This window comes from Coloeus monedula (genome assembly GCF_965178545.1).
Source record: "Coloeus monedula genome assembly, chromosome: 7".
Classification (NCBI taxonomy): Eukaryota; Metazoa; Chordata; class Aves; order Passeriformes; family Corvidae; genus Coloeus; species Coloeus monedula.
Genome location: NC_138787.1, coordinates 24,009,938 through 24,035,639, shown reverse-complemented (window position 1 = coordinate 24,035,639; position 25,702 = coordinate 24,009,938). Strand labels below are relative to the sequence as shown.

The window sequence follows — 25,702 nt, the reverse complement described above, 5'->3', positions numbered from 1 at the left end:
ACAGTTTAATTTTAATAAGCCTGCCTCTAAACGAGAAGCCAGATACAACAATCAGTGTAACAGGCTTCCACCATGCAAGCAATAACCTATTCATACATCTTGTAAGAAATATATGCAACATACCAGAAACTCCTGCTGGTGTCTTTATGAATTTTCCATTAAAATGAGCAATCACTGCTTCACATTTTTCTGTTGACTCCATCCTAAGAAAATAAAGAATAATTTACATAAATTAAACACTCAACCAGATTCCCATGTTTGTGATTTTTTTTAAAGCATATTTCTTGCTTTTCCTCTCTTCACTGCTGTGGCTTGCTTTCCCATGTGTGAACAATGGAGAAGATGTTTTCTAAGAACATATAACTTCAGAAAGGTAAAGCCAAACTCAATTAAAATTTTATGTGCTCTGAGACCAAACTCAGTGCCAAACTGAAAATAATACTCTTATTTACTCAGAAATTATACTGTAGCTGTCCAAGCTGGATAAAGTACCTCTGTTGTCTTGAAAGAAACAGAAGGACTGACTCACTATCACTCATAACTGAATCCTTAGTGCCCATGCTGCACACAGCAAAGGTTAACACCACTTTTCAGAGAGGATTCAGAACTGTCTGTGCAGTTTAAGAGTAATAAACTCAAATATAAACCTGCCTGACTGCATGACCCAAACTGACCTGGCAACTTTTAGCTTATACACATCATCTCCACTAAATGATGCACCTGGCTCTTATTTAATTGTCTCCAAGTTCAAAACAGGAGCCAATACCAGCACAGCTGTGATGGCTACTGAGAATGTATCCAAAATCTTGAACAGGTTTGTGCACTCATGCTGTCAGATCTAGACTTAACAGACTGGGCAGACAGCTGGAGAGGTCCTGCTGGCCTGGGAGTGGCTCTGGAGGCTGTGGCTACACCCTCACGTTGCACTCTGCATGTGTCAGCCCCAGCTGCCAGCTTGGACTCAGCCGCAGTGAACGACTGAGATGTGCAAGTACAACAAAATTTATTTTAAAAGAAGAACATTTTTTTGCAGCTGTCTGCAAGATTATGTTTGGTTAATATTGTACAGATAATTTCTTTTCATTTGTTCATTAAGTTCTGTAATTCATACCTACAAATTAGGCCAATAGCCTCAGCAGCAAAGAACTGGGACTAAAAATTAGTAAGTCTTGGCATCTTTTTAATTATGATAGCCTTTCTGCACAGGCTGACAAAATACAATCATAGACAACAACCAAAATCACCAAAATACCACACTGAACAAGAGGCTTTTCTAAGGATTCCAAAAATATCTCTTAGAGAATATTCAGAAGTTCTGGATTGTTGAATCAGGATGAAAGAAATCAAATTTTTTTTTTGTTGCACATGAAACAAACAATATAATTTAGTTTCAGACTCAAGTCTGGACTTGATAAAATACATTACTCCCTATTAAACTAATAAAAGTCTCCCAAAGGCAAGAAATTAAAATATTTATTTAATGTCTACAGGTTTCTTGGAAAATTTTAACTTTAATTAATATTTATCCAAAAATTTTCCAATACAAGAAAAAAATGTTCACCTTGCAGCAGGAAAGAAGTTCTAGTTAGATACAGGAGCAATATGTATCCTATAACTTACATATACCATACGCATGTATATAAATAAAGATTTATATAAAAATAACTTCACCCGTATATATAACACATAAAATGCATAACAGAGAAACTATTGAAGAAGTACTGTAAAACTATCTATTTTAATGTCTTCAATACAAGTGAGGTTTTGGATACCCACAAGTCTTTTGGACTTTTGCATATGATTCTAGAACACTTCCAGCTATATTAGAAAAAATATATCCTCTTATATTTCCTACCATAACACTGATTCAAGGTAGAGGTGGTAAACAAGTTTAGGGAGAAGAGACTGAATGAATTCAAAATGCCTACTGAATTTTAGAGTGGGTGTTACTGGATTCTACCCTTCACAGTACCAAAAAGTGAAAGCTACATATAAAACACAGCTATATGAATGAAATTAAAATGTCCAATTAATTTTACCCCAAAAACATGACAAACACTTGTTGATTTTTTTAAAGGGGACAGGAAGAAATTTTAGCAAAGCCCAAACCTGCTGGTTTTCCACTCTTAAATAATGAATATCGTTCTACTATTTCTAAATTTGTTCCTTTGTTACACCTTCTTGAAACTGGACAGTGTGACAAGCATATAAAGTTGGGCGTCAGGGCACTTATGGGGGAGAGATTTAAAAAAAAGAAAAGTAGAAATCACAGTGCTATGAAATACCCCCTGGCCAACTCACAGGAAAACCAATCCCTAAACCTTTTGGCCTCATCAGGAGATAAATTTGCTCAGTTCTTTTCTGTGCACTCATTTTAGATTCTGCTATTTGTTCAAATACAGAGCTATTTTAATATTGGCTGAACATCGGAATTACTGAAATTTCACTTCACAGAGATTTTTCAACATATTTTGAGAATCCCAATTCTTTGCTCAAAACATGCTCTTATTTTTGATAATAGAAACCTTCAATTTAAAGCCTCTAAATTTTGATTGTTATATTAGGTTTAAAGCAGGACTTAGATAAATAAAAGCAGCACAGAAAAGACTTTGATGAAGAGATCCCAGAAAAAATAACTGCATTAACTGAGAAAAAGTAGACTCATATGGACAGAATATTTGGGAGGTATCCACTAATTTATAGAAAATACTTGTTCTGTTGATTGGGGTGAGATATTTGACTTAGCACACAAATATTTTAGGATGAGATTTACTGTAAGTGAATAAAAATATTTTCTTTCCCAGTTGACATCATGTTAATGAGCCTGAAAATTCAAAGGGCTGATGTTCAAAGGGCAATGATGAGTTCATTTTCTCCAAGGAACTAATGAAGAAAAACAAAAAAAAAAAGGAGTGGGGGTGGGGAAGAAGGTTCTTCCTTCTGGTCTGCTGACTTGGATTCAAACTTCAAAAGCCAGAAAAGTCACAGGACAAGTCTCTCTGAAGCATCACGTAACTCTTGCTTACTGGTTCAGGGATAGAGGAGAAAGGAGAAGTACAGAAAAGAGAAGGAAGCGGTTTAGAGTGAATTCTTATTCTAGATAATTGTTCAGTAAGAGCAATGCATTTAAATTTAGCCACCTAAGCAAGATGAGACACAGCTTTACCAAAGGAAGAATTAACAAAACCCTGCTGGATAACTCCATCTCAATCTCCCTTCTCTTTACCAACTTTACAATTTTCATTAATTTCTGCCTTTTCCACCTATTCTTGCCTTTTCAATCAAAACAAAGGAAAAAGGCTGCCAGCATGGCTAACACCACCGAAGTACCTTGCAAAGCCAACACCACGGCTTGTCCCACTCGAGTCCCGCAGTATCCTTGTAGAGATAACCTGCCCAAAGGGCTTCAGCATGTTCTCAAGCTCCTGCTCATCCATTGAAAGAGGCAGATTGGAAATGTATAAATTAGTTGGGTCTTGCTCTTGTTGCTGAAAGAGAATTAAAACCAATTGTTACTGTTGTTGCCACTAACATTTTGAATTTAAACAATTACATATGACTTTTGGTGCAGATTTTTACTTCTCAGGCCCCTTTGTAAAGGCTGCTCTTTCTAGTATTAGTGACCTCCATCTTCTGCCACTGCCTGCAGCATTCCTGAGAAAGTTCCCCTTCTCCTATTACTGCTGACACCAACATTTTTAAGTGGAGATAAAGGTGAATAATTGACCAGTTTATAGTCCATGTTAAAACTCCACGTTTCAAATTTTTCTGAAAGGAAAAAAAAAGTAAAAATGATATAAAGGAAAGAAATTAGCAGACAAGAAATGCAAGAGTGGTGGAAAGCACTAAGAAAACCAGATGCAAATTAAGAGAAAAGATTGGGATGACAACTGGAAAATAATATGAGGAAAAAATGAGAAAATGCATTTAAGAGTCTGTACGTTGCCATAATACCAAAAGAATAGGGTGGCACAGGAATGAGTGGGACACTGTTGTCTCCTCCCAGATATGAACATTTTTGACTTTTCACCAAACTTTTACATGATGCATTCAGACAATACAAAAGTCTTCCAAAAACTTTCCCTAGAAACAGACAAAATGAGAGAGGAGGGTAGCCAGGAGATGAGCAATTAGGAAGGAGACAAATGTAGTCACATCTTTGCCATTCTCTGATCTTAGGCTACTCACTACTTTGTGTGATCTCTGTACACGCCACAAAATGACACCTCAGAGAAACCTTTTTGTTGAAATTGGTGATTTTCAGTGTTTGTCTACAGATTTCCCAGCTGTGGTTAGGGAGCATCTCTTTCATGCTGGTGATTGTTGGCCATGCTCTGTGTACTGATACACATTTTTAACCTACACAGATTGACATGACTTGGCCCTTAAAATTGTGTGAAACTTTGATGTCGTCATTGTTACTCTGGTATAAATGGAAGTCTCTGCAGGATGCCCACATTCAGTAGAATTTTTCTGGCATCAGCAGTGATATGATCTGAAACATACACAATTTTCATAGAATCACAGAATGGGTAAGGTTGGAAAGGACCATGTCTGGTCATCCCAGATCACATTGCACAGGATTGTGTTCAGACACTTCTTGGATATCTCCAGTGAGGGATACTCCACAGTTTCTCAGGGCAATCTGTTCCAGTGCCCAGTCACTGCACAGTAAAGAAGCTCATATTCATTTGCAGGTAGAACTCCCCGTGCATCAGTTTCTGCCCATTGTCCCAACATATTTATTGGTCCCAACATATTTGATGGCACAGTCCACAATACATTCTCCTTCAGTACAAGAGGGCTAACTGGCTTGCAGGGAAGTTTGAATCAAACCAGACAACAAAAACAAAACCGTACAAAACCACAGCACTTTCCTCCTGCCATTAAAGCATTTCTTAAAGTGATTATACTGTATGGATGGTGATATCTTTTCATGCAGATCAGGCATCAATCTGCTCTTAAACCACCCTCATATTAATAATATCTCAGTACTTTTACTAGCACGTTGCATAGTTTTATATCTTGCTATCTTGGATATCACCTTTCACTTTGGGTTAGTTTTCCCTAGGAGGGGGGAAAAAAAAAAAAAGAGTGTTGGGGCTTGGGGGGAGGTCACATCTTTGAGGCAGAGAAAGGAATTATCCTGTTCCAGAAACTAACAAGAATTAAAAATTGGGAAGCAAATTCTAGGCTAAGAAACATTTACTTATTTGCATTTTTACCCCAAGCCTCACATTCAGTTCAAAAGAGCTAATGTTCTGAAGTTTTCCACAAGGTTTTTTTAAGAAATTTGAATAAAAGACCTGTAGGAGAGAAATGTTCTTCCATTACACCCTCCTGATGTGCATGCCTCTGCCACTGGTATGACTGTAATTCCTAGCCACACCAAAATCCCACACACCTTACAAAACAGACTTTTCCAGCTCCCAGGTATGTTGCCCTCATTGGCCCCTTTATGGTCCATTACAAATGGCATCTGATTACTGTGCACAATTTTTTTCTTTTGTTACCTAGTGGAGATATCCCCCTTCCAAAATAATACTGAATCTATACAGTACACAGACAAGTTTGGGGTGCAAATGATCTTGTCTTAGGATACCTGACTTCTTTTTCATATTAGAAACACCAGCAGAAAGAAAAGAGAAGAAAATGGATTCACTGTGAGGCCAGAGCTGACATTAATATTATTTGCTGGGCAGTATTACAGTAGTTAGATCTTGACATTCAGTTCAAATTTCCTCAGGCAGGAATGTGAGATGAAGAACAGCTTTCACAGTTTTAGAACTGATTTGTTACTTAGATAGCATTAGGCAATTTTGTTTTGTACCTTGAGATATGTAGGGTTAACTTCCTTTTGCAATGAGTTCTATTAGCAAAAGCTTTATAGGAGGTTTCAGGCATAGGCATTACAAAATTGCACTTGTAGCCATAGCAAGATCTTCTGAAATTCCAATTAATATTTGAAAGGAAAAGTTTTGAATGCTTTATTTTTTATTATAGACTGTAAAATACATTGCAGGCAAATATCCTAAAACTTCCCTAAATAATCTAAAACAGTGTATCAGCTGGAAAGTCAGAATCTTTGCATATTTCTATTTAATTTCCTAATGTTTTTATTCTAGAATAACGGGAAGTATTAATTACATTATAAAAGTATTCTCATTAAAAATTCTAACACTTGAGAAGATAAAAAAGGCACCATTTTGTTCACAGTAGTAAAAGTGTAATTTACATGGAAAAAAAAAATTTCATTCAGAATCACCCAACAGAGAAGGAAATTCAGTCAAGTGCAGAAAGTCAGTGAAACATTTCAGGTAACTGGGTAGAGCACACTCCCCTTTTCTTGGGCTCCTATTGCAGCCCAGGGGCTACCAGATTCCCACATTATCCTGGCACTGAAGTCAGGATGAGACCATAAGTTTCCTTGCCAAAAAGGGGCACAGGGGCCTACTGCCAGTCACTGCACATGCTGGGCATTAGATTCCTGTATTTATCCACCTACCAGAGAAAACTTCATGCCATAAAATCATGTAACACTATTGTTAGGGAAGGCAATACTCCACTTTGGAAGAATATTAGCAACTTCACCACTAACTCACATTGCAAAGCACTTGGGAAAAAAGTGAAAAAAGAAGTGCATCTGAGGAAACTGTTCTAAGGAAATTGTTTTCTCTGAACAGAAAGCATTTTGTGATGGAAAAATTTTACTTGTGGCCCATGAAACAATCTGTATTTTGCATTATTAATTGTTGGGTTTTGGTCAGGTACATGGTGAATGGCTGACTGGAAAGGACTTACTTCTGCTTTCCTGACCCTTTCTCCACATCAGTCTAGCACTGCCTGAATACTCGCAGGGATTCAGTTACTTCTGATCTGATCCTTTGATGGAACACACAGACCACAGCAGACAAAAGGGGAGTTTGAAGACACTTCTACACACGTCCATAGCTAGAACTGGCAAAGATAGCAGGCACAGGAGGGAAACAAAAAGCAAAAAAGCTGCCAACAGATGAGGATGTCTCACTGAAATCCTGGAATACAAGTTGAAATTTCTTCCATCTGTAATTCTTCCAGCAAAATAGTTGAAATGCCAACAAACACATTCCATAGTGCATTGAGGTGGTATCTGCACTGCAGGTGCAAACCCACGGCCACCCTGGGGAGCAGCAGCAGTTCAGCAATAAGGATAAATCACAGAACCACAGAATATCTCAAGCTGGAAGGGATCCATAAAGATCACCAAGTCCAACTAGGTCTGGACAGATTAATTTAATCCACTTCTTCACTTTTCAGGAAAAGAAAGAGACGGCCATTGGTTCTCAAAAGGGTCGTTTACAACACTCATTTGCAACCTCTACTACTGTTGGAGTAGATGCAAAGTGAGACTGAACTTTTTCCAGACCGTATTTGGAATTCTATACGGTTTGACAGTGGAAAATTTCTACCAATTAATGTGTGAAACACCTCCTCTCTTCCTCTGCATAACTTTCACCATGCAGCTTCTGTCATGTCCACAAGACTATGACACCTTGAAACAGCTGTCTGGGTATGTTTTGGGAGCTCATAAGCAGCAAGTTAGTTCCTTCCCCTTAGAATATGCTGGATTTCCAAGCTGACTTCCAAATAGCAGCCACAACTAGGACTCTCCTCCCATCTCTGTGCTATCTTACACAAAAGGCACTGTACAAACAGATGTTTGCCATTATATAAGATTTTGGCATGGAAAATGGTTACAGGTTAACAGATAAAATTCAGAAAGTTAGGAGAAAGACAAACTATTTAACTCATCCCTCTGTCTCTCTGGCAAGCAGGAGTTTAATACCTTAAGTTATGTGACTTTCTTCCTTACCAAAACGTGTCTCACCATAGCTTAATTCACAGGGTTATTTCTATTCTGTCTCAGAAGAGAAAAACAATTCCTTTGATATCTGAGTTTTTAATTCCTCTTCTGGAATTAAGGAAAAAAAAAAAGTGAAACCAGCAAAAATACCTTCCAACATAGCTCAAACCTTGCCTATACACTGTAATCATTCTAAGTGATTTAAAGGCAGGTGTTTCTTCCTCTGCTTAAAACCCATGAAATGGTATAAGCCACTTTCACCTTATATACCTTAAATCTCTTGAAATTATTTGCACTATTTTATGGAAATGATCAAAAGTCAGTGGGAAGTTCCCTAATTTTGGGCAGCAAGCCTCCATTAACATACCGACAACTGAATATAATGGTGTTTTTTAAAGTCTACACAATTTAGGAAAACAGCTTAATTTGAGTGTCTTCATATCTCATGCAGGGTTCTCCTCAGCTAACAGAACCTTCAGCAGATCCTGAAAGATGCTGAAATTGCTCAGCATCTTCAGATTATGGGCAATGTCAAGGAATTCATAGGCTACTCAGTAATATCCATATTACTGAGGAAACTAGCAAGTCTTGTTTTTAGCAATGCAAGTCGTCAAGTTTCTATCAGTCTTTTCTCACCAAACACCTTTAGCTGTGTCTCCAGAAGTTCTCTACCAGAATGTAAAAATAGAAAGATGCAGAGCAGAGCTCTTGCAGAGTAACAAGCTGCTTTTTCCCAAAGAGCTCTTACAGCACTCACACGATAAGCTGACTCCAAGACACAGCATTTCTTATAAAAGTGATGGGAATGATCAACTGTTAGTATTTATTTCTGTGGAAAGAGGTGATCAGGCTTCCTACATAATGTGAAGTGCTCTACCATCATCTGAAAGAAATTAACAAAAACCTCCCTGTGCGTGAGGAATTGTTCCTAAATTGAGAGCAAGAAACTTGGCAAAATGCTAAGACATCTGTTTTCTGTTGCTCTGTGCAAGGTCAGAGTGAATAGATAGCCATTCAGAAACATGTGACTAGGCACTGCTCACAGCATGGAAGATCCTCTGGCTGATAGGGAAGGAATTAAATACTTGTCTGCCTTCATATAGATACTACTTCATAATTTACAATTGGCCAGTGTCTCACTGAAATATGTCTGTTTTAGCCCCAGTTTTAACACTGTCTGACCACAGAATGTTAACAACACAATTCAGGGAAAAATCACTACCATAATCTTCACTTGTTCTCTAGAACTGCATATGATTAATCCACTAAACATTTAAATTTATTTTTACAGGCACATCTGTATTAAGAAGAGGAATTTAACTACAATAAGCATAGTGATCAATCTGACTATGGCTGCATGACTACATTCCTTTTTTATTCCTCAACGATTTTGCTTTCCCTTTGCCAGAAGGGCACAAAGGTACTGCCTGGGAGCACTGAATGAGCTTGCCACTGTTCATAAGAAGGCACCAGACCGTTGTCAGAACAAGCCACAGTACTACTTAGCAACTGAGGTAAGACATTCGTGAGTTGAAGCTCTTTACTCAAGAGAAGTGGTTGTTAACTGTATTTAATGCACTTGCAGTTCCTGAAGTGATAGTCATTTGCCTCCCAGGTAAGCAAAATTTGGCTTACCTTCAATTTATCTTATAATGACTTTTAAGAACTTTTATGAATATAAGGACAAAAAATTATTATATTTATTTAAAATCTGCTAAAGTAGGATTTAATACTATTACCTACAAAAAGTAGTACAAACTAGGCAAAAAGAAATCTTTTCTTACAAGACAGTTGCTAAAAACTGCTGTAGAAATCTGCTTGAGTTAGCTCCAGTTTGCCTGTCATCTGTTCTTTGGCATTCAGAAGCCCAGATGCAGAATAAAAAAATTGCAACCTGCCTACCTTCTCCAGTTAGACTAAGTGCACTAGCTACCATGGTAACCTAAACTATTTTTCTTACTTTGCTCTGTAGAAATGAAAACTGATTTAATTCTCCAGAAGGTTGTCACAGTGTAGACAAGTACTAAGAGCAATACATTACTGAACCTCAAAAAAGCCATTTCTCATTTTTGCTAACTCAAAACCACGTTCTTATCAGCAACATAAAGGAAGAGCTGCCTTCAATACATTATACTTAACAGCTGTGGAAAAGCCTTGATTTCTGTTACACAGATGAGGACAAGCAGCTAAGCAGCTTTTCCCTCCCTAAGTTCACACTTTATATAGTGTGACAATTCATCTTTTCCAAATACACTTGGAAAAAAGTCACCAAGAGTAAGTTTAAAGTACAAAAACTTAGGAAAGAAAGATAAAGCTACCTGCACGTGGAGAGTACATCCCACTTCTGCCTTTGTAACCAGGAGTAAAAAGTATAAAGATTGCAAATTTGGATCATCTCTGCACTCCAGAGGATCAACATCAACTCAGACAATGGGCTCATATTCAACACAAGTGAAAACCCACCCCCATGTAACAAGTTTCAGAATTTGTTCTGATGCTTTGAGGGCCTGTAGACCACTCCAGAAAACACAAATTGTATCTTAAGAATGGTGGAAGTCAATATGTGATGGGAGAACATCCTTTACACTGTTAGCACATTGTTATGCTGACACAATTCAAATAAGAAACAATTTTTAAGACAGCCCTAATTTTTTTCACAAGCTTAAAATATTTGAAAGTATTTAGTGGTATGTTAATATGACAGCCAATACAAATAAGCAGGACCACAATTCATTGTGTCAGCGGAAGTGAAGACTTTAAGGAGGAGGAAATTGTAACATTATGAATCTGAAGTCCTAAGTCCTAAAAATGTGCAGCTCTGGGGAAATCTTCGAATGGATAAACAGTGAGCCTTCCCACAAAAATGCACATTAGTACATAGAACAGCATTCCTTAGCTCAAATTAACAAGTCTCACTGACCACAGAAATCTTCCATGTCCATGGACTACTTTCAGGGCTTCTATTGTAAGTAGTATATGTTTTCTTAAGGTAACCTTATGCTTCCAAAGGAAAAAAAAAAATAGGAAAACACAAACTGGAAAATAACAAATATCAATAGTTTAAGTTACAAATTATCTTGACTATCTTACAGCAAAGCTGTACATACAGAAGAACTAAAAATCTCAGAGAGAATAGGAGACATGAGAAGACAAGGTCTTCAACAACAAAGTCTGGAGAATCAGGGTCATTGAGTCCATCACAGCTGTGTTGCACTTGGATGGCCAAATCATTTTAAAGAGAGGACACCACACTAATTTTAAACACATGGTTGAAGTTCAGTTGTGAGAATGTACTTTAATCCTTCTTGTGATGCCTAAAGTACATTGCAAGCTCTTTGCAAAAAGTGGTAATTCCTTACGTAGATCAGTTTCAGTAGATATACGCCTTTCACTATTATCTCAGAAATCTATCAACCTACCAGGAGATGGACAGCCTGGTTGTGCAAATGTCACTGCCATGACAGGAAAGGGAGTTGTTTAACACTCAGTGAAGTCTAAGCTGACTGGTATTCTAGCTGGCTTGTGCACTTCTACATTGCTGTCAGTATAATACAGATATTCTCTTGCTGACTTTATCTGAGCTACAGACACAATGATTCTCTTCCTGTTTCAAGTTTTCTAGACAGAAAGATGAGAAGAACTGTGGGTTTTACTAACCATTCTTGTTTAGTAGCTCTTTTTTACCTTTTACATTTACACATTAGTTTACATCCAGAAAATAAGAATTAAAGTCAAGTTTCAATCTGAAACAGTTGCTTCAGTAGCTACAGGTGAATTCAGTTAATACCATTTGATGGGACAGAACTTGGTGTAAGCAGTGACTTGAATGCTTTACGTAACCTCAAGGTCAAAAGCCTAAGAGAATTTAGGTGTGTGATATGTCCATAGCATTTACACCTCACCATTTCTAAAACATCCTTACAGAGTCTCACCATTTTAAATCTCCATTCAAAACACCAAGACATAGTTGATTTTCTGTGTGCATCTATCTCCCTATACACAAAGTCACTTTCTGTCTGCTCTGAATAATGCAGAAACTTGGAGTTATCTCCCTTTTACCTGTGGGGAGGTGGGAAGTGAAGAGGGCTCTCAGAAGAATCACTCTTACAGCAACCATGACTTTTCTTACAAACAAAATGGTCAGAGCTTTTCAACTTCTCCAGCAACAGTGATGGAGAATTTCTCCCCGGAACAGATTTGGCAGGATTTGGCCTGAAACCGTATCTTGGGCTCTGGGCCTTCCCAGTCTGCTCAGCAGCAGCAAAACATAGCAAGTGGGATTTTTCTCAAGTCAGATCAACTTGGAAGCAGACTGCAAAATACAGCATGATTTTTACCCCGTGGATAGGAAAATCATATTAATAATAATAATAATGTAGTTCACTACTTATTATTTTAAAAAATAATGTAATTGTAATTTGAAGTTATCTCTATGAAACAACAAAAAATTTAATGTATAAAAATCTGAACCACTTCCACTAAAGCAGGATTTGCAGGTGAACTTGCTGATGTAATTTTTAACTCCCCCAACTAGAGCTAAGCAGGACACTGCAAGAAGGTCTTTATGGCAGCCAGAGTCAGAACATGCTTCAGCAATAACATTTTCCTCCCCCTTCAGCTGCTGCAGGTCAGGAACCACATCTAGGGGGAGGCTGAGAGCACTGAGGAGCTGTGCTGCTCCTGACACACTGGGCACAGAGTAATTACAACACCTTCCCATGGATAAATCATGACAATAGGCATGGATTTCCTCTTTGAAACTGCAGCAGCTGCAGTGGTCAGTAAGGAAATCGATTGCCCAGCCAGCCAGGAAACTCCTCAAATCCTTCTCTGTGACACTAAGGCTCAAGCCTGAGCAGTATCACTGCAGGACCACCACTCCATGGCACAGGTGATTGCATGCAAAAGGATAAAATAATAAATACACAAACTTTTATAGTGTCTTGCATGTGAAGGGTCTGATTTACTAATCTTGCCAAAACAACTGTGACCGGCCATTCCCAGTTTGGAGCATGTAAGTAGAGACAGGATTTTTCAGACAAAAGGAGAACACCATTGCCCAGGAAAAAAAAAAATCCAACAGCTCAAAATAGACAAAAATCAAAGCACTCAAACTCATAGTCACTAGTGACTGTTTGTTGCAGTACTGTTCGTTGGGTTGGTTTTGGGGTTGGTCTTTTTAATAATTCAAACACTCTCTCTGTGTTAAGAAGCAGAACAAGTTTCACTGCAAGGCAAACCTCATAGTTACAGGTTTCCCACAGGTCACCACGCTTGACACAGGGTCAGAAAAATACCCCAAACTGTAGGATATTTTGGTGCACATTTCTTCATTAATGCTGACAAAAAGAAGTATTACCAATATTGCAACTGTCAGAGGAAATGAGTCAGAAATATATACTATGAAAAAAATTAAGAAACTATTAATTAGATTACTATAGTTAATTATTAGAGCTTCTCCATCTACTCAAGAAAAAAAATCAGACATCAAAGCTCATTAAGAAAATGAATTTACATTATTTCAAAATCTCTTTTTGCCCCACCTATCTAGATATCATATTCATAAGATGGCAGACAGAACTTTGAAAAATACAGGGTATATTTTAAAGTGATCACCTAGAACCTGAAGATTAAATAAAAGGCATTAAATTAAGCACACATAAAACCTTATAAAAGGAAAAAAAACCCAAGTATTTTCCAGTAAGCATGTATGCTTGTGTCACGGCTGTAATGAAACATGCATTAAGTATGAAGCATATGGTTTCCATTTTGTTGCCCTGGAATCCATCCAAAGACATTTATGTTGTTAGCTTAACTGTTCTCTTCAGCTGAGAAGCTGTGGAAAATATCTCATCTGAAAAAAATCTGTACCTAATGGATAACTATAAAAGATTTGCTCGATTTGCAGCTGACTACTTTCATAAAAACGCCTCTGAGATTACTAGAATTTAGGTTTTTTTAATTAGAACATAATTTTCAAACTAAAACTAAATTTGCTGTAAGAGGTACCAAAATTATATCAGCAGATTATGATGGTAATACTTTCTTTGGTTAACAAATCTGTAGATGTGTTTATGGCTCTCTTTTGGAACCAGGCCATCTGACCCAACAAGAACGCATGACAATATCATTACTAATGTATCGTCTCCCTAATTTCATAAAAGAGCACTGCTCTGAAGATCACATTTGGCTAATAAGCTGGTTCAGAGGCAAGGTTCATTAAAAATTAGAGAAAAAGAAGATAGCTCTCATACTGTTATTTTTCAATAATTCTTGGGTTTGCCTTGATGCAGAAATAGGTCATCAAAGAGCTGACTAAGACATCTATCATGAATGCTCAGATTAAAATTTTACTTATATTAGCAGAAAATATGGTTTCAGAAGGGCTGAAACAAAGTTCAAAGGTTAAATTTTGCCATGGTATACTTAAAAATTCATCCCTAAATTACAAGGCTTCTAACCTCAGTAACAATCTATGAAACCTTTCATACTTTTGTGCTGTAAACCAATTCATTAATCCTGCTGTAGATCTTACAAATGCTAAACTTTTGTTTGATGAAGCTGATGGAAAATACTAATATGAATAAACTGACAAATGCAACCAGATCAGTTTGGAGACTTTACAATATTATGCTTCTTTATTTCATTAGTTGAGATTATTTGGGATATGGCAGTCATAAGTCTCAATTTTATTACCTCAATAATCATGTGGCTTGAGGATTGTGCTCTCTGTAAAGGACTCTGCAACTGGAAACTCCACACTGCCCTTGTTGTGCCAATGTACAAGCTTGCTCCCCTTCACAACCCATTGTAAAAAATTAGCTGGTTAAGCTGGTTATTTTAACTCACCTTTGCCATCTGTGCTTGGACTCCACTGGCCTTTAAAGCAGAAACCGCCTTCTGAGCAGCTGCTGGGCTGTCAAAGTCAACAAAACCATAACCTGAAAGAGAAAGCATTACTTTGTTAACAAGACATCAACCAGCTTATAAACAAACACTTCACATCCAACAACCATGCTACTGGCACAGTTATTTAAAACAATTTTCTTGTTGATGAAGAGGGACAATTTGAACTCAAGCACTTCATGTAGTTCCACCCCCCCAAAAAAACCTAGCAAAGTTGAACCTTGAACTGTTGGAGATCTGCCCAAGTGGAACAAATCCATTTCCATGCCCACTCATTATAAGAATTTTGGCCAAATTGCTAACAAGCAGTATAGAGCTTTGCTTTGTATTATCTGGTATGTAACTTCTAACAGAGATTATTTCAGAGATCACCAAGTAAAGCATCATCTGCTAATTTTTCTGAAGTAAATTCTTATTCCAATTTGAATAAACAACAAATAAGTCTTTAAGTTACTTTTTGTTTATTCAAAACTGAGAGAGGAATTTCTCCCAATATATCTCCCCAACATATCTACCCAATTTTTGGTAAATTACTTATCTCACTGTATATACATAAAGGACAGTTAAATTTAAAACGCGAGTGAAAACGCAGTTTCAGTGAAAGCAAATGATTTTTCCTATTACTGAAAGAAGAATGTGAAAAATTGTCCTGAAAGCATTTTCTATGCCATATAATGCAATCTTTAAGTATTAAAATAAACTCAATGCCATTTGAAACAAATTCCATATATTTACAATGACCACTTTTCTTATTCTGAACAACAACACATAAGGGATTCCAGGAAGTCCAAACAGCAATATACCTTGGCCTTAACAGACACTGACCTTACAGGCTGGGATTTTTAATCCAGCCTGGGAATTAGAGGCTCAAGGCTCACCAAAAGGCAGTCAGAGTTTGAAAGCTACTTCCACAAGATGTTACTGCAACCCTCACTATGCATTTTTCAATCCCCTTCTTTTCCACTAATGAATTGCCCAAGTATTAAAATCCCTTTCCAGAGTTAAAGTCAGGGTAAAAGAAAACAAATGAGAAAACCAACAATGTAATAACCTCTGGATGAGTAGAAAATGGAAATATTTCTTCAAAATATATTAGTATCCTCTTACAATATATCTACACCGATAAAAGGTTGTCTAATGTTATAACTGAATCAGCTTTAAAGCTCTTAACTTGGGAAAAACAACTCAAGCAGCCTTGTACATCAGTGCAAGCTTATTTATGCTGCCAAGAAGCTGAAGAAAGCAGCATATTGTTTTGTGTAACACGTGGTGGTGTGGATTGTTAAATCCTGACATGAAACAAAGTGAATTAGTTCATATGAAGTTTTGTGCTGCCAAGGCAAGACTAACTTCCATACCCCAGACTAGCTCTCCACACCCATGGCAGCCTGGGTTATCACCAACACACTGCAGGGTGTAATACAAAGTTACATACTGACACCAAGCATGCCATCAAAGCTGGCTTTGCCACCTTCCAGATGATACAGAAACTCAAGTGCTCCTTGTTCCAGTTAGTTTAAATCCCGTGGTATGTTTTCTGGCAAAAGCCAGAGATGCTGTCAATCTTTTGGTTAAATTCCAGTTAGATATCTGCATTCTGCCTACTTATGCTCCCACTGCAATTTCAGTGACACACAGTGAGCTTCCCTGGAGCCTTACCTTGCAGTATATTATCACAACCAGCTTTTCATCAGTGAGATTTAAATTCTGTATTGAAAAAGTCATCTTAAATCTCTTAAAGAATTAATGTGAGAATTTCTGTATCACTGAAAGGACTACTGAACACTTGAGGAACTGACAGGATGGACAGACTAAATCAGTTAAGTGCAATCATAGGCATTAACTAATTCAAATAATTGAAAAGGGTATCTCCTCTTTCCTAGTCACAACAACATCTGTATACAAGCTAGGAAAAATTTTTCTAGAAATTTCGTATTCTGAACTGTCAGGACCTGTTTAATTTGCTTAAGATGGGGAGTTGAGAAGCTATGTCCCTGCACTGCTTCCAAGTTCTGCACAAAAACTTTGTCTTAATTAATGATGAACTCTCCTCCCTCTGCCTATCAGCTTTCTGCTCATTCATGGGCATTATGCTTATTAACACTGCTCAATCAGCTGACTTAGTATTTCACTTTGCTTAGAAATTATCCTCTTAATTGTAAAAAAACGGAAGTCTGAAATCTGGTATTTCAGTGTCTGCTACCACACCTTCTCCCACCAGAAACATGCTTGGATAGGAATCACTGCAGTTGCAGTGAGTGATGAAAATCCATGAACTGATGTATCCAGCTTATCTAAAGGAGTTCAAATTTTTTTTTCCAGCGGCAATTACTTTGTTGAAAATGAACCCTCTCTTTGCTCCCAATACATTCAATCGAACATAACAAAACACAATTAGAGTACTGGAACGTGTAATTAAGTGCTGCTTAAAGCTACACTAATCAATGGAGCTTATTTCCACAATGTATAATTTTTTAAGATGCTCAGTATAGTTGAATGGTCATCTGCAAGCTTCCCTAGTTTATCCAGGCAAAAGGGGAAAAGCTGCTTTTAACTCCATTTTTGTTTTTAAAATAGAGGGGAGCTGCCAGCCAGCACTGTGCATATCAGCTTCACTCTGGCTTGGCTGCGCCACCGCCTCCGGCTGTCTGCCAGCTCCACTGGAGGCAAATGCGTTGAATACACCAACCACCAGCAAGAATAAAACTAGTTTAGGAATAAGAATGGGAAAAAAACCCCAAGCCAAACCAACAAAGGTAAAAAGCACTTAAAATACAACTTTAATGTATTTTCTAGAATCAGTTATGACTTTCAGGGGAACGCAGTATAAAGGAAAATATACATACCTTTGCATTTGTTTGTAGTCTTATCCAAAATAGCCTTCGTGGATACAATTTTCCCATACCTAAAATGTAGTACACATCCGTAAGGAAAATGAGAAAAGAACATCCTATTATAATAGACACACAAATCACTTTATTTTATATCATAGTACCCTTTACTCTATGCAAAATGAAACAATATATAGATTATATAATTATGGAATACAAACCCCTACACAGATGGAAAGGACAAAAAATATCAACAGTTTCAAGCACAACCTTGTTCTATTTGCCCTATATTCTCAGTGGCACAACAGAATCACAGGGCAAGCCAGAAAAACAACGCTTTATAGAAAAGAATTCAATGCAGTTAAAATCTTGGTATGCATAAGAGATCATGTTTTAGACATAAGCTGGGACTCTCTCAGTATATAGATGAGTTAAAGCAGACCAGTTGCCTTGTCAGTGCTAGACTTGCTAGCTAGCACAGTATGGAAAGAGAAAAAAAAGAAGAGCAAACCCCAGCAAAACCCCAACTGACAGACACAAAAATATTACCTCTGACTTAATATTACTCTGTTCTGGAAAGTGACAAGTGCAAGATTTATGAAAACTGATCAACAAAGGTGGCAAAAATTTCTGCACATTTCTGTAAATATAAACAATTTCAACTAAAACAAAAACATCCCTCAGGAAAGTCAGAATTTTCTTATTGCCAGTTTCTCAGCTTCTCAGTACCTGATAAGCCCAGTCTGCTATGCAGCCCGAATGTGAGCACACAGAGATTTGAGCAACCAAGCTTGGGAAACAGGAGGACAGCAATCCCAGCTATAAGAACAATTACTGTTCCTGAAGCACTCTGCAAAGTTTATCAGAATTAGGTATTTTAATCATATTTAGAGTAGAATTTATTGCTGCTGGTGAAAACTTGCAATTTCGCTTGGAATAAAAATCCCACTTTTAATTTAAAAGCAGCAATTCTCCTGGCCTGCATCAACAGTAGGACTGGAAATGCAGCAAAGGTTTCCCAAGCTCCTTCCCCTCTGTTTGTTTTTCAACTACACTTGTTAGGATGCCTTCAGCACAGAAGAAAGAAATGATGCAACAGGAGTTTGCTTTCACTTGAGAATGTAATGTAACTTATTACACTAACAGAAGTATCCATGCACTGGCTGCTGAGAGGCTCTTTATCACTGTACAGGAACCCAAAATGAACTGAGAATTATGAGAAATGTTATCAGTATATGAAAGGGGAATTGAGGAAAAATGAACTTTTGCCATCTTATCTGCTAAATAAAATTTCAACAGTGACTATAATTTCAAAAAGATATTATGTCAAAAGTCAACTAACTCCATTTCTGCAGTAGCTGTAATAGTCTTAAAAATTCTTCAGAATATATTAGAAGCCTAATAAATTAAGCTTAGTTTGTTACAAGTATTCAAATAAATGTTCACTTGCAAAGTGATAGTTATTCAAAGACAAAGCCTATTTACAAAGTACTTTCCCCACAGAGCATTCAAATACACGTTTCAATGTAGTTATCACTCTTTGTGACCAGTTTCAAGACCCTACTGTTTATGCAATGAGTTATTGGATGGCTTCAAATAGTTGCAAGGGGGTAAACCAGGGACACAAACCATGAGGTGGTAGCTTCCTTATTTTATCTGAAACTGTGATCATCTACACTGATATAAAATAGAACTATCCATCTATAGCCTAAAAACATACAAGCATCAATGAAAATCAGTGCATACTTAAATTTACCATGTTAGAAGCTGTAATAAAGCAATAGAAACTGTGTGTAATAGTTGGAGCAAGTACTTCCTTACTAGTGCCACTTATTTTCCAAATACGTCACTCCATTCAGAAAGCTTTAGAGTCCCTAACTCAAAACTTCTCTCATTTTCTCCAGAATTTTTCCGAGTGCAGAGTAAACGCACATGCTGTGAGAGAGACAAACTGCTCAGGGTGCTTGCACCCAGCATGACATTTGACAGCCAGCATTCTCCATATCCTATCAGCTTCACTAAGCTTCTTAAAGTGAAGAGCTACATAGCCTTTTGTGGGAAAAAAATCCCTGAAGGATGATCTTGTCTCTGCTACTGTTTCAGTTCTTGAGAGCATAGAAAGTGGTGGCGGTGAAGAACTCCAGCCTTGGGTACTTATGTACACACAGTAACCCGGCCAGCTGGATCCTGGCTGGCTTGGACTGCTCCGGCCCACAGCGCTGATGCTCACGAGCCCATGAATGGGTGTCTGCACATCTGTTCTTTACAGAAACTTGATGGACCACCTTCCACTGTGCAAGATGGCTTAGTGATTTATTGTACTGTCCTAGATAGCACGGCTCCTGTGAAGAACCAGCCACCATGGAAAGCTGCCAAGAAATTTCAGCAGTGTGAGTCTAGGAACAAACTGGGAACCAGTATAACAATAGCAGCTATTGCCAGGATTTCTCCTACAATTTTCCCTCCCATGTGTGAGTTGTTCTCCACTCATGCCATGAGGCACAAAGCAGTTTACTTGCCCTGAGCCTGGCCAGCAGGATGCACTCCCTCCTTGTTCCCAGCATGTGCTCTGATACCAGGGGAATTACTATAGCAGCTTCTCCCAAGTGCTTCCTTCAAATTATGACCATCGCAAAAACTTTACTTCCCCATGAATTCTACAGTCCTTATACTCTGCTTTTAACACAAGCTCCTGTCTCCAACTGCTCATTTGTTGGGTGCAACTGCAATCAATACCCTGCAGAAATCAATGAGCTATGAAACACCGGCCAGGATGTAAACTGGTACGTACTGCCTGCCTACAAAAAGGATTACAGCAAGCAAGAGAAAATTTGTATTCCAAAGATGCCTATGATGTTAGGCCTTGCCTGAAGATCCTAATTCCTCTCAAAGCTTATAGACATCTAGTTGTCTTAGGCACTTGGTGAGGCTTCTCTCCTGCTCCACAGCCTCACTGCATGCTTGGTGAGATTTCATACCTACAGCAGAGTGCTATTCCCATGGCTGGCGGAATTGCTTCTACAGCGACTCGCGATTGCTCATTCCCTCTCAGCTGAAACAGTTTTTTAAAACATGCTTTCTTTTAAGTTAAGTACCAGTCTTAAGAAATAACTGCTAATCTGGCTGATGACAAGCAACTAGATATTTCTTATTAAGTGGGTTATTTTTCTCCCAAAAATAGCATCAAATTTGTGTTCAGCAGCAATAGAGAGTTCTTTTTTTTTTTTTTCTTTTGAGTGGTATTAACACATTCTTCAGTCTGAATTATCTTTGGAGATGGAAAGATGTTTTCAGCTTTGTATCTGTTTTCTATACAGCACTCATACCAATATCAACTCACACACTGAGAAAGAGAGGGCTTAAGTAAGAGGCAGGTAAATAATTGCCAGGGTGCACTGGCTATGGGATTAACAGGGGTGTGCTCAGCTGCCTGTGACCCAGTGTACCAGATATGGTTATAGGACAGAACACCAATACAAACATCTATCTGGACAGGACATAAAGAAGAAACATGTTCAAAACCAAGCTAGGAAGAAAAGCAGTACAGCTGCTTCATAGGATAATGTTCACTACTGCTCATTACATACTCTTAGTGCAGAAATGAAAAAATAAGCCTCACCTGCTCATGCTGCCCCAACATCTACTGCCAGGCAACATGAATGTCAAACACTGCAGTATAGCTTTGTCTTAGATGCCTTTGAAGTGGAAGACTTGAAGCGAAGCATTACCACATAATTTTTTTAATCATATTGTTCAGCAACATGGTCAAAACCAGTGCAAACAATCATCCCGACAGATTCACTGCAAATAGCTAGGGATGCATTTGATATTTAAAACATCTCTGAAGCCTAATTTTGGCAACCTCCATGACGTTGAAAGAGAAGGGTCCTTAGAAAACTAAGTACATGAATCAACCTGAACCACTACTTATGTTTCTCCCTTTGTACATCTGGTAGTATAACGAACATATGTAGAAATGTGAGGGTGGTAAGACGCCATCACGAGCATGACAAGGAATGAGGAATGAAGTAGCTTGAAGTCTCTGCCCCAAGTGCTGTTTTGAGTGTTGAAAGAACTTATCTGTGTGTGCATTAGGGGAGGTACAGCAAGAACAGGCAGTGAGAGGCTTGATAAGGTTTGTCTGGAATTAATTGTTCAAATCTTTGTCCACAACATAATGTAATATACCGCATACCACCAAGCTTCCCTTTGCAGTACTTTCAACCAGTCTTCCAGCTTTTGCTGTGAAGGATTTCTCTACCACAAGATGTTGACTTGGACAGAAATACGCCAGAAGGATCTCTGCTACCATGGAAAGTCCTCACCTTTTATTGCTGCTTAGGTCCTCCATCCTGAACTGTCCAGAACTTTGTATTGAACATGAACAGTGATCTCCCTTTGCCCAAGTCCATTCCAGTTGTAAAAAGAACATTCCTAGGGATCCTGCTGTTACAGTTTGCATTACTGTAGTGCCGTCAAAACTCCTCTGATATGCAGAAACAATGCTGCATATCTTCTGTGTTTATTCTAGATTAATTTTTACATCTTAGCGTCTTATCACTGCCCTTCATGTAATACTCTTATTTTTACAATCCAGAATCATGTGGTAAAACCAGACATGGATTTCGTAACTTGTAAGTGGCTCCAAGTACATGAATTCACTTTAAGGTGGAATTGTGAAAGGAAAGAGAACCTGGCTGAACACAAAATTTTCTGGTAGGGAGCCAATATTCTCACCAGGTGACTCAAAGACTGGAGGAAGCACAACAAACAGGCAGATCCAGCAAGGAAGGTCACATGGGAGACCAGATCAATTAATCCTAAAATATAATGCAGCTGCTGAATAGATCCACATCAAAATAAATTGTAATTTTGACTAGGGTAAATAACTAAAAGAAAATGCATAAAGCAAATACTTCCAAAGCAATTCCTATATATTAATTGTAACACTAAAAAGAAAAAGCAGGTGGGCCTGCTTAGTCTGTAATTCAGCTTTAAAAATAAAAGAGACAACAAGAAAAACAAGAAAAATTTTTCTTATTCAGGATTGCCTTATTCACCACACAACATGTCAGTGAGTACCTTGTACATACTCTAAATGCAGCAAATTCCAGTTGAAAGGAAATCTTTCAGTATGACCTTAAATAAATGCACACAACCAACACTTGACTTCTGCAAATCAGTGATGTACAACATTTAAGGTAAGATCCTCACCTCCCCAAACACAGAGTATTCTGTTTTGAACACTATGACTCAAAACATTTATGTGCAACCAATGGTCCTCCTAGCCAGGACCACACCACCATCTATCCTGCCTGTAGAGTGGGTGGAAGCTGCTCCATTCATCTCAGTTGAGACCTGAAGAGGAAAAGCCCTAACAGCTCATGGGAAGGCCTAATCTCTGCTGGAGTTCCCAGTTCCGCTGTAACACCTGGTGCAAAAGGAGCAAAGAAAATTCCCTGGGTCCGAAAAAAAGTCAAGGGAGTTGTCAGCAAGAGCTGACTTGGTACAGCTTGCTCCTGTTCCTCACTGATCTTCCCATGTTCAGGGCATTTCTAAGCCAACAGTACAGCCAAGGGAACATAATCTGCGCCATCAATCTTTTCTCCTGGATCCAAAAACCAAGCACAAAAAGTTTTATCTGGCTCCCATACTTCCCTGTCTCTGCTGCATTTTGGGAAAGTCGTGTACTGAACCTTAAGTTCTTGCTCCCTTTTAAGCTTGGACAAACACAGGGAGTTTTTGTTTCTCTATGTATCAAATTTATAATTTTCCAGTAAGGGGAATTTCAGAAAATAAATGTCAATACAACACTGCCAGTCCTTGTGATAGCCTACTCTGATCCCACTCTTTAGTTTTGGGTAAACATTTCTTACAAAAACTTGATAAAGAAATGTATTCAATCCAGAAGAATACTGAGTTTGGAGAACAGAATCAAACCATATGGTTTCCATTTTTAAATTCTTCTTCACCACATCTATGCCCTAGTGCAGAAGGAAACATTGCTGAGAACATTTTGTCCGTATTTTGTTTTCTGTTGTTGGAAGACACACTGTTCTTTGAGAAATTCTTTGGAGTAACTCAGTTGCTTCATGGCCATCATGCACCTAAAGGTTTTCTACCAGAACATAGTAGGTGTATCTACCACCAAAAGCTGGACCAATCATTCTAAGTGTGTAATTAAACATTACATAAAAAGTTGCAGTTATTCTTTCTATTTTTTTTTTCCCCAGTTAATGGGTATGGATCATCTAGCTTAGTATGAGTTCTGTTTTGAAATTGTTATAGATTTGGCTATTTATTTGGTTTACTAAAGTCTCCTTTCCTAGTATCAGATATTCAAGCACTGGGTTAACTGAGATGTGCCCTGTTTCAGGCATTAGACCATATTTTTTACTATATGCAAACCAGAACTTATTTGTGTACCTAAATTAAAGTGTTATTTTGATGACATGCTGTTAAATGATCAAGTGGTTTTGACATAAAGCTAGTTCCTTCCTTTCTTACTAATTGTCCCTTTGGCACTTTGGTATTTCAGAAGAAAGATGGTATTTTCAAAATATCCAAGTAGTTCTCATTGTCATTTGTTATTATTTTATTTGGGAGATAAAGAATAGCTCCAAATAAATTAGAATTTATTATTATAAAAGCCAACTACCTTTTTTTTTTTTACAAAATTACAAAAATTACAGTTTCCTTATTAATGTAAATACTTTTGAGACCTGTGTGCTAAAAAATAAAAAGTAAAATTAAAAAAAAAAAGATCCCCCAACTAAAAAACCCAAAATACCCTAGGCTCCACAGAACCTGGGTTTTACTGTCAAACCAATATTCTTATATACTGCTGTAAACTCTTCATTAAGATCAGCAAAGCTTTCTTCACAAGCTATGTTTAATTCTTCTTTTAAATACTTCTTTTAGTATATTTCTGTTTCAATAAGAATCAGTGTATGTCATCATCATTACCAATGCAATTACCAACATCACCACAGTGCAAACTACTATTATTTTGGTACAAATATTTTTCTTCAGGCTCAGTAGGTTACAATTCCATATTTCCCTGAGAACTAATCAAAAGCAGCAAAACCAGATGCAAGCCCAGATATTCTCTCATCTCTTGCAGTTGTCTGTCCTTAGAGGAGCAGATGCTTTGCACAATGGACATACACAATTTAATAAAGTGTGAGCAAATGCCTTCTAAGTTTCTTGGACAATATTCATTTCAACAGATAAACTGTTTTATGAATAGGTATTTGGTTTGTAGTGTACAGGCTCTACACAAATGTAAATGCTCCTCAGAGATAAAAATAATCAGGAATTCAAAATCCTAATGGACAGTAAATTGACACATTAAAAAAGATTTTGGAAATTATTATTTTTCAGCTACCTAATTTGTTTTTTCCAAGAGTAGTTATTTCCTGATCCAGACAAAGATAAGCTGTGGGGAGAGGGAAGACATGTTTTTAGAATCAGGAAATGTTTGCTTCCTTCTGCTCTTGCTTTGTAGAGATGTGAATAATCTCTATCCATTCCTCAGAAGCTGACTGAAATTCAAGGGGAAAGAGTCCCGTTAGCATTCCAAAGCTATTTTTATTACATTTTCCAAAGGTTTTCTAATTAGTATGCTCCTTTTTGCATGACAAATTGATTATCCTAAAAGCAAGACCCACTGCACAATGTCCTTTCATTCAGCACAGCTGAGGAAGACTTTAGGTTTTAATGTCTCTGGGCATTTTAAACATTTCAGAAATATTTCAGCTGACACTAAAGTAGCTTTCCCAATGTGGCTTTCTGGAGTCTTAATGAACAGACTTCCAAGAACTGCCTGCAGAGGTGTTTTCTCTGTCAGTCTTAAATCAACGAAAATGTAAGGGCATGTTTATCTAGTTTTACTTCATAACATTAAGAATGTTGCAGTATGTGAAAAAGCAGTTTTTCTTCAGTACTATGATGACACAGTCATGGAGGGGAAAAAAATTAAAAAGAATCCATTAAGTATGAACACACACAACCCCCCCTCCCAGCAAAACGCTTTTGGAGTTGGAGGGGAAGGCTCTCATATTATGCCCTGTCAGGCATCAAGAGGAATTCAACTGATGCTACTTTGAGAAAAAACACAACA

General features: G+C 37.7%; 1 protein-coding gene across 6 annotated transcripts in view; it reads right to left on the bottom strand.

Annotated features, from left to right (window-relative positions):
- The window catches only part of RBMS1 (RNA binding motif single stranded interacting protein 1), a 147,188-nt gene that overhangs the window by 25,770 nt on the left and 95,716 nt on the right, over positions 1-25,702 (bottom strand). For all 6 annotated transcript variants that reach the window (XM_082285319.1, XM_082285318.1, XM_082285320.1 and 3 more), the window contains exons 3-6: positions 17,596-17,654; positions 14,693-14,784; positions 3,331-3,488; positions 124-203 (exon numbers count right to left, since the gene is read on the bottom strand). In XM_082285319.1, the coding sequence (XP_082141445.1) occupies positions 124-203; positions 3,331-3,488; positions 14,693-14,784; positions 17,596-17,654 (389 nt within the window). The remainder of the gene's footprint in view (positions 1-123; positions 204-3,330; positions 3,489-14,692; positions 14,785-17,595; positions 17,655-25,702) is intronic.